Consider the following 15659-nt stretch of genomic DNA (forward strand, 5'->3'; position numbering starts at 1 on the left):
ACGAGATTGTATCTAAATTTTGTAATTCTAATTCAAATTGTGTATTTTGTAACTTGATTGATCATCTTTTTGTCAAAGGCCCACGTTAAAGTGTTTTGGTCTGATTTATCCATCTTTTTTTACATCAAAATGTAAGTTTAACATAATTTTTTTCATCTGTTACTTTTCTCATGACAAACATGACGTAGAACTTCGAGGCAATTTATTTATTTTATTGGGTAAATATTATATTCACAAATGTAAATTTTCTTCATCATTACCTAATTGGCAAGATTTTCTTTGTGACTTAAATAGTTTAATTGCTAATTTACAAAACAGTTTACAGCAAAAAAGTGTAAAAATGTTATAAGAACTTATTATTAAGTTATAAGAAAAATTATTTAATTTGATGGTTTGCCTCTGTACCCTGTTTTTTTATTATCTTATTTTATTATTATCGCTATTTATTTCTATATAGTTTTCCTTGTTTATTTTTGTACTTGATGTCAAAACGATTTGTGGTATATATATGATGGTTAATATGATTGTATTGTTAAAACACAATAAAAAAGTTGCATTTAACATTGTCATAACTATGAAAATAATGAAAATATAATTTTTATATGAAACAAACAATACTTTACATTGAATTATGGCTAGCGTAACCTTTCGTATGGGCTATAAAATTACACTGTGTATTTATGTAGTCAGTTTATCTCTGTTTTTATGATGTCGCACTTAACGTTAGGCTGTTTAGAATGACACTTCCATAAACTGAAAGTAAAAAGAGCAAAGTTAGAGGCTCTGAATTAAACTAGCTACACATAAAATGACAACAATGCTTGCACAATACATAATGCAGTGTATACATGAGTAACATGAGGATCGCTGCGCATGCCGGTCCTCTAAGCGGCGCTGTGTTCGTCCCTTCAAATAAAATACTGCAGTACAGCTCCGCGAAGAGCGCTGCTAGTGGATGCATGATGGCGCAAAACTCAAGTGAGTGAAGCAACATAGATTCAGTCTTCAGCGATCTGTCTGTCACATAATCATGCTGTCGAAAACATAAACTTTTAATATGACTTCTAATGTTTGTCTCATACTAAGTTCAAGCAGCCGGAGTCAGTCTCTTTGCTGCTGAAACACGTGTCGAGATAAACGCTTGACATGAGCTCTTGTTATCAACGCAACACTCACGCAGTGCAATTTAGTGTTCTATCAACTTAAACCTCTATATTCTGCGCATTTCTTTATATTATGTTTCCCCATGTGGTAATTTGCGCTGTTTTATAGACGAATTCAAACTGTAAAGCATAGATGCTAATTCTCTGTGTGTTCAAAGGATTGTTCGAGATGGACAGTCCGTATGCTGATGCTAAGGTCGATAAGGACAGCATAGGATCATCTTTTGATAGTTCACAGACTTCAACTTCATCATCCTCCTCATCAGTGAAGAGACGGCGGGACGGTGATGAAGAGGATGACGATCACTCCCCCAGTAAAAAGCTGGTTAGTTCATGTTTCCTTTATATGTTAGTACTGAGCTTTATAGTTGGTTTTAAAATGTTTTTTTTGTGATCTTGGTCATCATGGTTTTCATTATTTGTCAGAAATAAACTGTGAGGCACAGAAGTAGAGTTTATTTCATTGGAACGTGACTTTTAAAAGTAATGCTTAACCCTATTGATTTCTCTATAAAACGTAACTAATTGCGTTACTTAATTGCTATTTGTGGAGAGGAATGCATTATAAAACCTGCAAAACCCCTTCACTGAGAAGTATAACACTGACAAGATACTTGATCTGAGCATGACTGATGCTAATGTTTTGTTATGCAGATGAACAACAACAAAAAGTGTATTAAAAATTACATTTGAGTGATGCTGCTTTAAATGAAGAATATACAATCACTAGCCAGTCTTAAACTATACTATTCAGGGGCATTATTTGACAATGGTCTTTTATTAGCAAATAATAACGTTTGTAGCTATACACATATTTTATGTTGTGTTTCAATTGATGTTTAATTATTTATGCGATTCAGAATACTATATAAACATGGTTTCCGCTACATTCAGTCTTCCATGGCGGGACGCCACACCAAAATTCATCCTGTCAGTGTTACATTACAGCTTCTTATTCAAAACATTCAGTCATTGCTGTTGTTGTTTTTTAATAGCAAGTTATAATCGCACCAAAACGAATTAAAAGGTTAGTGAATTATAACAGCGCAAATTTTTCTGTAACCGTAGTTGTGCTTTGCGTTATTTGGTTAACTCTATAAGGTGACATACTGACTGACTGACAGGTGCGCGGGGCCAGCAAACATGACATAGCTTTTAGTTAAGATGAACACAGTTTCCATAATTCTACTTTATCATGCTGGAGTTTATAGTCGTTTCACTTTACTTCAGAACACATTAATGCCGCTCTGTAGGTCTATTGGAGACATTCATAAATATTCCTAGCAAATCTTATAAATGTTGGACACATACTTGTTACATAAATGCACTAAATCGCACTTCAGCAGTTTTTATTTGAGAGCGCACAAGAAGATCTGCGCTTTGGCAGCGTATATTTGAGGGCGTGCAAAAGGTTTTGTGCACGAGCAGAGGAAATCGGCGCGCAAGCAAAGAGATTGGCATATGCTCGTATTACATAAATGCGATCTTGACTTATTATACTGCACTCAAGACATTTCCCCATTTGTCATTGAAATAATGCCATAGGTAGTTGGTAGATTTGTGTAAAAGACCTGCTGCCACTGCTGGAATCAATCCTAGTGGAAACACTTCCACTCAAATTTACGCTGCTCAAGCGCAGATCTTCTTGCGCCCTCTCAAATAAACACTGCTGAAGTGCGATTTAGTGCATATATATATTTTGAGCATGTCTCCAATAGGGTTGTAACAATATACCGGTATGACGGTTTACCACAATTTGAACGTGCACGATTATCATACCATGAACAATTGCATATCAACGGTTTTAACCCTTAAAGACCGAGACAGCCGCCCGCGGCTAAAAATAAGTATTGCTCTTAAATGTTTAATAACTTTTGATCCGCTGATCCGATTCATACAATTCAAAGATTGGCATAAAGAAGAGAATCTCAGCTTTCCAGTGCTGTATCACATCACATTCGCGGACTTTCAGAGGCTCCGGAATCAGTGCGGTTACGTCATCAAAATTTGACAACGCTGATTTGACAAAGAAACGCTCGTCACTGTGTCTCCGGACAAACCAGACATGATACATTGATGCATTGTCCCTCCTCCATGCCCAGATTGGTTCAAACTCGCTATATCACAACCAATAAGCATAGGTTTCACTTTTGTTTGTGGACCAAAACTGAGCTTTTTGAACAACACGGAATGAGGTTAGGCATACATTTCTGCGCGGCTAAATAAAACGCAAAAAAAAAAAGTTTTGCATGAAATAATTCTCATACTAAGTACTTTTGCATGCACAGCAGCACAGAAACATGACAAAACAGTGACACAGCAAAGATGAACTGCTGCTCTTGCTGTTTTCAAAAGACGCAAATGAAGGTGCAGCTGTTTGTCTGCATTGCATACAACCACATCCAAATCCATATCCACAGACAACCATATCCATGCTGGCACATAAAACCTAAGGATGTTCCATATTGAATCTAGTTTCGTTATGTAACTATTTATAGTATAGTAAATATTTATATCTATTTTTTTACTGAGGATTTGCACCATGTTTATTTGGACTTTGACACATTATTTATTATTTTTTTATTTGTTCATTGTACAAGTGGACACATTCTCTCACCTCAGCGGTCAAGATAAGGTCCTGAAAATCTCAACATGCTTACATTTCTTTATCACAACCTAGACTGAAAAAAACAACGCTTTAAATACATGTTTACAGCCATAAACTTGGTATTGCACTTTTGGTCTCCCATTTATCCTGCTTATAAGGAAGGGCAGTTTAAGTTTATTTTTGTCTAATCTTAAAAGACCCTGCTTGTTTATTCCTTCTAATTTAATTTATTAAAATGGGAGATTTTTCAGTTTATTTTTATAAAAGACTTCTATAGTTCTATTAAAATGGTTCTTTCAAAAGTTTGTTGAAATAAAACCTTTGTTCAGTCAGAAAACGTGTTCTTATTCTTTTCAGGGTCTTTGCTATGAGAATTACTATTTAATACCGTATACCGCGAAACCGTCAAACCGTGGTATTGTTTTAGACGATTATCATACCGTAAAAAATTCATACCGTTACAAGCCTAGTCTCCAACATTTATTAGATGTGCTAGGAATATTTATGAATGTCTCCAATAGACCTACAGAGAGACATTGTTGTGTCCTGACGCAAAGTGAAATGGCTATAAACTCCAGCAAGATAAAGCTATTGCATGCAGAACATTCTCTTTAAAAGTAACTTGAAAAACCATCTGGTTAAGGAACATTGCATTTTTAATGGCCATGTCATACAAAAATTGGTCAAGGTGTAAATAAATGTAAAACAAATTCACGAGTTAAATAGCGTTGCTGAAGATTTGAATAAGAAATATTTGTGTAAATATTGCAGTTCCCGGAATACAGGGGTATTTTTTGCAAATTTTGCTGAGTCTAGGAAAGATTGGCAGTCAGCTCGGCTTTGACTTTGTCTTCTGAATAAATGACAGGTTGTAAAGCTGCTGCCTTTTTATTAAAAAGATACAGTGGAAGAAAAGGACTGAACATGGAAACTGTTAAGCCTAATTTAACCCAATGTGTGAAGTTGTATACGTATAGCAGGAGCAAATACAAGTACCAGATTTGTGTCTAATATAAATTAATATATTTAATCTATTTTTCTTTTTTCCCCCTTTTAAATACCGATCATTAGATGCGCTTTGCTCCACTCTGTGTATTATGCTGCCTGATCTGTCTGGTTTTCAACTAGGTCCACTAAATGACGTCATGGGGGCGGGTACTTTCATTTTCACTGCTATAGTTCCTCACCTCTGCTCGTGTTCAAACCAAAAGATCGGCGCGGTTTTTCACATGGCAGGCTTTTACGTCCTTCATACATGTTGAGATCGAGTTTATCGACTTGATGAGGGAATATGTCTTGACAATCCACACAGACGTGACTCAGACTAATGCAACAAGTTAAATCCTACATGACTTCACGCTTTAACAGGCAGTCAAGCAGGTCGCACACCAGAAGCGCTGCGACACGGCGCGCACATGACAGTTTAAACTATCACATACCAAACACGCACATTCGCATGATATTTAACGTAACACTAATCAGATGGCGCTCTGTGGCGCGGCTAAAATATAAACTGCTTCGTGAATCGTGGCTGGGCGGCGCTGGTGTGTGTATAGAAACCTGTTTAGAGTTCTAAAATCTATGGCGCTGCATGGTGTTGTGCGGCGCGTCGCCGAGAGGCGCTTCTGGTGTGCTTCCTGCTTCATACAGAGAGTGAACCAAAGCGCATTGGTGCCATTATAATGTATTAAATATATATTTTTTTTAAATCGCGATTTCTCGATTTGATTCAAAATTAAATCGTCTGAAAACGTAAATTCGAATTAATCGAAAAAATCGCCCGGCCCTAATTCTTAGTAGTCGGACCATTCAAACCATTTTGAAAGTGGTGTGTTTTGAAAATGAGGTAGGATCTTAATCTTTAAAATGTGAATCTAAAGATCTAAAGTGTGTGAAGACAGTTCTGTCCCTTCATTATCTATATAAATATGTTGTCCACCTAGACCAGGGGTGACCAATCTCATTCCTGGAGGTCCGGTGCCCTGCATTGTTTAGCTTCAACTTGACTCAACACACCTGCCTGGGTGTTTCAAGTATACCTAGTAAGAACTTAATTAGCTTGTTCAGGTGTGTTTGATTAGGGTGGAGCTAAAATCTGCAGGACACCGGACCTCCAGGAAGAAGTTTGGTGATCCCTGACCTAGACTGTATTTTTTACATTTCGGGTGTCTTATTTGCTTAAACTTTTAGATGGTGAATGAAAACTACAGCATATAATGTTTTTCATTTAATTTCTTTCCCATTTGTCGATGGACCATTTTCACAAGAATTTTATGACGCAAATAACGGTCATCAGCATCCTGACAGCATCATCTTGGTCAGAAAGAACCGTCTCATTTGCATTTAAAGGCACACGCACAAAACGGCTCAAATTTGCTCTGACCCAAAAATGGACATTTTCAGTCGTGTATAATGCATAAGCTGGTGGATATTTTGAGCGGAAACCTTTCAGATACTTTCTGGAGACACCAAAAACGTATTTTACATCTTGTTGAAAGAAGCAAAAGAGTACCCCTTTACCTCTGTTTTCTGTTATTTCATGGCAATACAATACAACACAAACTACAAGATTATAAATGTACATCATTATTACACTTTGTTTTGCAGGTCACAGAAGATTCATTACACAGTCAAAAGGTGGCCACACATTACAACAAAATTAAGGAGTGTGGTCTGGCAGAACGAAATAAAAGCAGGATAGTCTACATGCGCAATTTCAACAACTGGTTGAAGAGTGTGCTTATTGGTGAGAAGAAGCGCTTGCTTATGTTTAACTCCCAAAACAAGCATGTTTAATTTGTGCTCTTATTTGGTGCTCAAGAGCCATGCTGAGGTCTCTCTGTGTTGGTTTTCTCAGCTGAGATCTTGGACAAGGTCAGGCAAAAACGAAGAGAGGTGACTGTACTGGATCTGGGCTGTGGAAAAGGAGGAGACCTTCTGAAATGGAAGAAAGGGCGTATTGATAAACTGGTCTGTGCAGGTAAATACAAAAAATCCTGTTGAAATTTTTATTTGTGCCTAGATTTATAACTTTGTCTTGTTTAAAGCATTTTAAACATTTTTATTCTTCCATCGGTCGATGAGGTAGTTTCCTGGTCCTGTCCCCAACTTTTCTTTCCTGTTAATTCTTGTCATCTCTAATGTTTTGGGCCAGTAAAGCCATCAAGTTTGAAATATTTTATCCTATAATAAAGTATACTTCTGACACACAAATAAGTAAATTTATCAATTGTTGAAATTCATTAATTTTCTTTCGATTTAGGCCTGATCCCAATTCTATTTTTGTACCCCTTACCCTTCCCCTTGGCCCTTACAACTGAGGGTTAAGGGGAAGGGCTTCAAAATTTACCCCTAAGAATTGGGACAGCACTACGATCTCTTGCTTCATATGAGATCAGATGATCGCAACTGCTGTAGTTATTCCTGTTGTGTTATTTTTTGGTATTTATCTTCAGGAAATCGCTGAAGGCATATTATATGTTATCATAACTATATAATGCAGCAATAAGATTATAACTGTACTGTGTTTAGACCATGGCCATATTCATGTAAACACACAAAACCAACATTATCAATATAGCAGACTCTGTAAAAAGCTCATTCTCAGCCACTAAACTTTTCTGACAAGGTATTCGAGTGTAATCAAGTGTCAGAATGTTGAGGATCTCCTTACTTCTGGGTTCAACAATACTGCCGTTGTGATAGGTGTATTCTGGGAAATTTTCTTACCCCTTGGTTTTGAGTGTGGTGCTGAAAAATCTTCATTCGAAGGGCTATTTACCCTTACCCCTTAGCCCTGCGCCTTCAAGCTAAAGAGAATCGGGACAGCCCTACCTCTTGACGTGAATGCGCAAAACGAGGGGTAGGGCTAAGGGGTGGAATTGGGATTGGGCCTAAGTCCCTTTATTCATCAGGGGTCACCCCAGCAGAATGAACCGCCAACTTATCCTGTATATGTTTTACACAGCAGATGCCCTTCCTGCTGCAACCCAGTACTGGGAAATCAGTTGTTTAAATAAAAGAAAAAAAGTTTGGAAAGTAGTTAATATATGATATTGACACTCTCATCTTATGTTATTGGAAACGAAATTAAAAGCTATTAAAAACTATTATTAGCCCTTTCAAGACTGTTTACCATTGACTTGCCTAATTAATCTTACTTGCATAGTGGTTAACTTAATTAACCTGGTAATTGTTTTAATTACGCTTTAAGCTGAATACTAGTATCTTGCAGAATAGTTTTTGAAATATTATTTACCTTATGGCAAAGAATTTTTTTTTTACTATTTTAACTACTTTGTTAAAATATGGGTTGTGAAATTTGACACAATCATTTTTTTAATTATTATTTTTATGGTCCCACTTTATATTAAGTGGCCTTAACTAAAGTACTTACACAGGAATTAATAGTTTGTTAAAATGTACTTATTGTGTAAATACATGTATTTACTGTGCACTTATGCTTGATTAAATACATGTATGTAATTACATCTGCAATTAACTTCTGTAATTACATTTGTGAATACACTGTTGACCATCCCTTACATCTTAACCCACCTTTAAACCTACCCATACCACCAAACCTGTTCATAACCCAACCTCTATTCCAACTCAAAAGCATCACAAGTGTTCTCAAATACATCGTAAACACAGTAAGTACATTGTGTTTATTTTTTAATGTAAGTACATAGTAATTAAGGACACTTAATATAAAGTGGGACCATTTTTATTCCAGCCAAAATAAAAGAAATTAGACGTTTTTTCAGAGGAGAATATTGTAAGAAAGACAGAAAAACCATCTTTGCTTTGTTGAACATCGTTTTGGTGATATTTAAAAACAATTTTAATTAAATTTTGTCTTCACCTGTATATTGGGTCCTTAAAATGTGTAATAAAGGTTTGTTATGTAGCAATTAATCATGTTGGATTGCTGGTTTGGATCATGGCTTAAAAATAACGTAATAAAAAAATCGATTTGAAAACATAGAAAGCTGCCCACTTTTTCAGCAATGCAGTTGTCTATGAATTTTTCATCACCACTTGAGTTTATACCTCTAAAACATTTACAGGTTTTGAAATTGCCATTTCAAAGTTCCATGACTTTTCTGTGCTTTTGTGGCAGTTTATACCCGGAGTATACTTGTATAATAATAATGATAACAACATTGACTACCCTAGCTTTACACGTAATCATATTGTATACCACACCTCTCATCTGTGTTTGTGTTTATTTATCACAGATATTGCTGCTGTGTCAATTGAGCAGTGTCAGCAGCGATATAATGATGTCAGACGGAGGGGTCACCCAAACGACCGTACCTTCTCTGCTGAGTTCATCACTGCAGACTGCAGCAGGGTATGAGCCACCGCTTCATTTACACTACTAAAACCCACACACGATTTATTCCAAATTATTTGTTACACTGGACTCACACTGTGCAGTTTTTGATAGAACTTAACACTTGTACTGCTTTTTGACTCTATGAATTGTGTACCTTTTGTAATTTATTTTGAGATAACTAATTTCACTGCATTAAAAAGTAAATAAATGTCAGACTGGATGAACATTATCTGCATGTCACACTAGAAGATTTTAGTTGACCACATGCACCGTTAGCATGTCTAGTGAACTGTCATTTTTGTTTATCTCATTGCGTTTTAGGCCTTGTTCAATGATTTGCCTGATTGAAACTACATTTTAGAAAAGGGTTATAAGCCAGACAAGCACTGCATTGCACCATGCTGTGTCTTTTTAAAATTTGAACACTGTATTTTCTGTAGATGTGCACACAGTGTCTCAATGCACTTTAATTAACCTTTTACAGGATTATTTAAAGTCTATTTACTGTAACTGACAGTATTCTGATTACAGTCTATATGTTATGCTATCTGTGCTGTTAAAGAATGGTCATGGAAGATACAGTCATGCCAATCTTTCACTAGAAATTAATCAGTTTTGTTAAGAACGTTTCATATAGTAAGTTAATTTCAGACTGTTCGCTCTGCGGGAAAGTGTGTTAGATTTCCATCGGAGGAAGAATTTGATTACAATGTCTATTAATTGACGGTGGCTAAACATGTCAAACCAGTGATTTAAAAACTCCAGATTTAATCCTAAGATTATAGAAATCTTTTAGGATTTTAAAAATGTGTCTCCGATTATATATCATACCCAGATTCACACAGTGCGAACTCAGCTTTAGAGGGTTTCAGTTCATTGTCAAAATAAATAAACGTTTGTCTGTGATCATCATTCAGTACATGACAGTACAGGGTCACATACTCTCCGTCTGTCTCAGGAACTGCTGTCTGAGAAGTTGCAAGACCCTGAGCTGCAGTTTGACGTGTGCAGCTGTCAGTTTGTGTATCATTATTCCTTTGAGAGCGAGTCGCAGGCTGACACCATGCTGAGAAATGCCTGTGAGAGACTCCGGCCTGGAGGATTCTTCATCGGGACAACTCCTGATGCATATGAGCTGGTGTAAGATCACACACACACACACACACACACACACACACACTTAGGACCTACTCACACTATGCTATACGAACCGTGCCCAGGCCCATTTCCCGGATCGTTTGAGAAGTGTGAGTGCGCTGAATCAGGCTCAGGCACGGTTCACTTGGCCGGCCCTGGCCTGGTTGGAAGAGGTGTGCCTGAGCGCGGTTCACTTGGGCTTTGGCGCGGTACGCTTGGGTGTGAGTGCAAAACGCGCCAAAGCCCGAAACTGAAAGCGAGATGTGACTTTTAAGGGACCGTTTCATATGGATTTATTAATCATTCTTACTGTTCAGTGAACGCAAACTTCCGCAACCTATTAAAAACGCAAACCCCTCACTGCATGACATCTGCGCACATTCAGCAAACCTCCTAATTCCTGCAGCACGAGGGCTTTATGATTGTTTATGAGCGCCAAAAGTGGCGGATCTGTTCGGCGAAATATCTGACTGCGTGTCACTGCATCCCAAACGATATAACTGAAGAAATCCTCACTGTGCTTAGTGAGAGCACTTCTGACCACCAGCGCATCATCGATGACGTAAGCGTGCCCAGGCCCGATTGTAATGTGAGTGCGAGTCATCGGAGGAGACGGGAGGGGGACAAGCGTGCTTTGGCCCGGTTCGAGGCAACTGTACTGTCCATGGGTGTATTTTATACTGTAAAAAAAAACAATTGTTATTTGGCCTTACCCCTAGGGCTGGGCGATTTTTCAGAGCGTAATCGAATTTTCAGGTGTTTTTTTTTTTTTTTTTCAAATACTTTCCCTAGCGCATGTGGAGTCATGTGACCCCGCTCTGTTTTATACTTCTGCGGCCACTTTGCTGCCACATCTCTGGTCAAGTAGAACGATGGACCCATTCTTGAGCCATTATTTGCATTATATTGACGATGATTGGAAGCTGCACTAGAGATACCTTGAGATGACATTTTCTGTTACATTTAAAATTATTATTTACATGAAAATATTTGCAGATATTTACAGAAAATGCAAGAAATGCAGTGTTTAAAATATTATTTACAGGATATACAAGAGTTATTTTATTCAGAAGAGATGCTGCAGATTTTCTACTTTTAATATGAAAATCCATAATTTTTTTTAAAGAATTTAAGAATAAGTTTACTTGGTTTTCAATAATGTTTTTTAATTTCAGTTGTTCAATGTTGATGTTCAATAAATTATTGTAGATAGTGTCACTTTCCTTCAGTTATTTAAAAATCAAGTAATGCACCCTACATTTAAAAACCTCTCACTGGTAGTATGGAAACATATTTACTGTACAAAACTTGTCAGTGAACTATCAGGGCAAATAAATAAAGTAATCGCTCATTAATCATAATCAAGTCAAAATAGTTAATTAATCGAGATTTAGCTTTTAGGCCTAATCGCCCAGCCCTACTTACCCCCAAAACCCAATTCAAATATTCAATGTCAATGCCCATTAATTATATATGATGTTTAAGCATTTTGAATTACCGGGATACAAGACATGTTCTTGTAAACCACCTGAATAGACTACAACTAGGTAATACCCATGTCATTATAGAATTTAGTGTCCCCGTGAACAAGTACACTAAAAAAAGTACACAATCATACAAAGATTTAAAGCCATTAAGATTTTTTTTTCCAAGGCTGTATTTTTAAATAAAAAAGTAAAAATGATAATATTGTGACGTTTAATATATTGTATATATTCATTTATACTTGCTTTCTAATGTATTGTAGTTTACTGTCTTATTTGATCAGCTTAATATGCCTTGGTAAATGAAAGTGTTGGTATTTAAAGTATATTTTCTTCTATCATATGAAAAAACAAATAAACCAACAAACATATAGAATCGCACACTAGAAGTAATGCATTTTTCAAAACCAGTGGTTACAATATAGAACAGCAATGCTTGTTTTAAGCTCTGTCTTTGGCCAGGACATGGATTCGATTTAAATTGACTTCAGTTTGAAGTTCATGAAAATTAAGTTTGGAGTTTTACCACTGATGTTTAAGTCAGAGAAGCATTTATATTTATTTATAATAAAATCATCAGATTAAAGGGTTAGGTCACCCAATAAATTGTCATAATTTCCTCCACTTGTTGCAAACCTTTTAATTTTTTTTATTCCGTTGAACACAAAAGAAGATAAGTTAAATATTGGAAACCAGCAGTCACTAACTTGTATATATTTTTAATAAAAGTGAATGTATACCAGTTTTCAACATTTATCAGAATATCTTCTATTGTGTTCAGCAATTTTAAAGAAAAAAAAATGTTTGTAACAATTTGAAGGGGGAGACAATGTTATGTATTTTCATTCATTCTTGTTTGAACTATGCCTTTAGAAACACTGATATCATTGCAGTAATCTTAATTGTGTTTACAATGCTAACCAACACGGCTGATGCAACTACTGATCAATGTCAGCAGAAAATTAATTTCATTATCTGGATTTTTTTGTGTTCACAGGAAACGCTTAGAAGAGTCAGACTCCAACAGTTTTGGAAATGAAGTTTTCAGTGTGACCTTCCAGAAGAAAGGAGAATATCCTCTGTTCGGCTGTCAGTATGATTTCAGCTTGGAGGGAGTCGTCAATGTCCCAGAGTTTCTGGTGTATTTCCCCCTGTTTGTGGAGTAAGTGGCTCATCTCAAATTGTTGCTTCTTCACTTAAGGTCCAGCAGAGGGTGCAACTGCTTTACAAAAATGTACTAGTTTCCTTTTACATTCTACAAAATTGGGAGAGTTCATCCAAAAAAGAACATTATGTAACCATTTACTCACACTCAAGTGATTCTAAACTTTTTTGAATTTTGTTCTTCTGCTTAACACAAAACAATATGTTCTGAGAAAGTTGGAAAAAGCAACAATTGACATCTATAGTTGGAACAAAATATATAAATAGAAGTCAATAGCTGTTGTCTCCCAACATTATTCATTATATTTACATTTGTGTTCAACAGAATAAAAGAAAATCAACATGTTTTGAACAAGTGAAGTAAATGATGGCAGAATATTCACTTTTGGCACTATACCTTCTAAAAAACAAAAGCAGATTGTTTTAGGTTTCTCAGGTATGGGTTGCGGCTGTAAGGGCATCCGCTGCATAAAAACTTGGTGGATAAGTTGGCGGTTCATTCCGCTGTGGCGACACTGGATTAATAAAGGGACTAAGCCGACAAGAAAATGAATGAATGAATGAATGAATGATTGTTTTAGGTTGAATTAAAAGTTTAACAATTTCAGAGTTTGGCTAAATTGCATACTATAACATAATATTTACCAAATGTTGATCTTACCAATCGAAAAATGCCTATAGGGTTGTCTTTAATCACTGAATATTTCTATTTGCTAAGAATTGTTATATATTTGAATAATTTCATTCTTTTCTTTTCCAGAATGGCAAAGAAGTACAACATGCGTCTGGTTTACAAGAAAACCTTCAAAGAGTTCTTTGAGGAGAAAGTTAAAGATGGCAAGAATAAGGATCTAATGCAGTGGATGCAGGCTCTGGAGGTTTGTGGGCCTATTCTTACTGTGTATTAGACACTTTTATCATCAGTCAGTCTTTTGATTATTTACTCTGTTCTTTCATTGCCTCACAATTCATTCATATTTGGGGATTTTATGATTCCCTTGCCTATTGATTGCACTGTTTGATATGATTTGTCCTCATCACAGTGCGCATCATGTGATCTGTTGCTTAACACTGACGAAATATTGTAATAATGGATATCTATTTATAGCTAAGTAACTTCACTATTTCTTGTTTGGGCTTTTAACTTCAGTAATCACTCAAAGTAGACGTTTATTAGTTTGTGTTGCCTATAAATAAAAACATTGCAATTTAATGTAAAAGTAAACCTTGCTGGTAAAATGAGTTAGAATGTGCAGAGGCTAGTTATGAGCTACGGGGAAAACATGTCAAATGTGTTGTTGGCAAGGGGGAAATATTCAACTACCGCTTTCACAAAGATGAGTTTGTTAAGCCCTCATCTAGCGTTCCCAGTGGTCCAAATACCAATTAAATATCTAAAGTTTTCTTTATCGGAGTATTTTCTGAGAGGTTAAAAGTTTTTTTGGGGAAATTTTAAAGAAAAACCAAACAACCATGACACATTTTGTGTAGCAGATGTTTAAATAAGTACCAGGATAAGTGTTTATCGTTAAGGAATGCAATATATTAATATTTTACAGAGCTTTCTTGATACTTCTTATCATCTTATGCCAGGAGGTGGCGATGACTGGCTGTTTAAAAAACATATTTGTCAATGAACGTTTATTTAATCTTCTTAAATCTTTGCTTGATGATTTTGTTTTGGAACCTTTAAAAAAATAAAAAATACTTTAAATTTTCTGAGGGTTGGCTTCACTTTGATTTGATTTCAAGCATGCATACTGTAGCTCATTAATTTTGTTTTGCCCATTTCATACAGTGCAAACATTAAGTAAAAACTTCCCAGGAAAAATCTTTACTGCACAGCAGTTGCATTTTTTTATCAAGCCTAAAGTTAAATTGATTTAAACTTTTAAAAGTTCCGGTTTCCCCTACAGTCTAAAGAGATGTGGTATACAGTGCTCAGCAGAATTGAGTATACCCCATTTCGAAAAGGAACATTTTTATCCATTTCTCAGTGAATATAGACAACGTATTTTAATGCATTTAAACAAAACAGATTTATTAAACGGATGTATTTATTCAATAATATTTTAGTCTCCGAACCTTTTTAGAAATTTAAAGATAATACAGTTAAATTCAAGCTAAATATTGCAAAAGGAAAAGAATATATAACCTACAAAATTTTAACAAAATTTGGGTGTACTAGTTTTTGGACCATTATTGCAAGTTATTTTGTTAGATAAGCTCCAGATTTGATTTTAGTACTGACTAATGTAATGTATATGCACAAATATAATATTGTATAGCTTCCTATTAAATATATTAATTTACAAAAGAGATTTAGGAAGGATGTACTTATATATGCCGAGCACTGTAGGTGAATTGAATAAACTAAATTGACCCTCGTGTATGAGTGTGAAAGAGTGTGTATGGGTGTTTCCCAGTACTGGGTTGCGACTGGAAAGTCATCTGCTGTGTAAAATATATGCTGTAATAGTTGGTGGTTCATTCCGCTGTGGCGACCCCTGATAAATCAGGGACTAACTCAAAGTAGAATGAATGTTTATTATGTCTTAAATTATCATTAAATCAATGTATTAATTAAAAAGACAGAAAATAGTGTTTGAATTTTAACTTTCAGCAAGATGGATTGATGTGCTGTACCACTTTATGGCTGTCCATTTAATAGTTTTGGCCCTTCTTGATGAATGATTGATGACATTGTCAAAGTTGTAATCTGCCTTGACTCTCTTGGTCTGGTTATGTAATGTTGAATATTG

General features: G+C 35.7%; 1 protein-coding gene across 2 annotated transcripts in view; it reads left to right on the top strand.

The window, feature by feature from the left end:
• Window positions 1–215: 215 nt before the first annotated feature.
• The window catches only part of rnmt (RNA (guanine-7-) methyltransferase), a 32620-nt gene continuing 17176 nt past the window's right edge, over window positions 216–15659 (top strand). Inside the window, exons 1-8 of one of the 2 annotated variants that reach the window (XR_012394642.1) lie at window positions 216–978; window positions 1322–1488; window positions 6379–6517; window positions 6629–6751; window positions 9012–9127; window positions 10071–10252; window positions 12731–12895; window positions 13658–13775. Coding sequence is in view for 1 of the 2 variants with exons in the window: in NM_001045000.1 (NP_001038465.1) it covers window positions 960–978; window positions 1322–1488; window positions 6379–6517; window positions 6629–6751; window positions 9012–9127; window positions 10071–10252; window positions 12731–12895; window positions 13658–13775 (1029 nt within the window). In the remaining variant the exon portion in view is untranslated. The remainder of the gene's footprint in view (window positions 979–1321; window positions 1489–6378; window positions 6518–6628; window positions 6752–9011; window positions 9128–10070; window positions 10253–12730; window positions 12896–13657; window positions 13776–15659) is intronic. The other variant, NM_001045000.1, reaches the window with a different exon arrangement.

Source organism: Danio rerio, chromosome 19 (assembly GCF_049306965.1).
Source record: "Danio rerio strain Tuebingen ecotype United States chromosome 19, GRCz12tu, whole genome shotgun sequence".
Taxonomy (NCBI): Eukaryota; Metazoa; Chordata; class Actinopteri; order Cypriniformes; family Danionidae; genus Danio; species Danio rerio.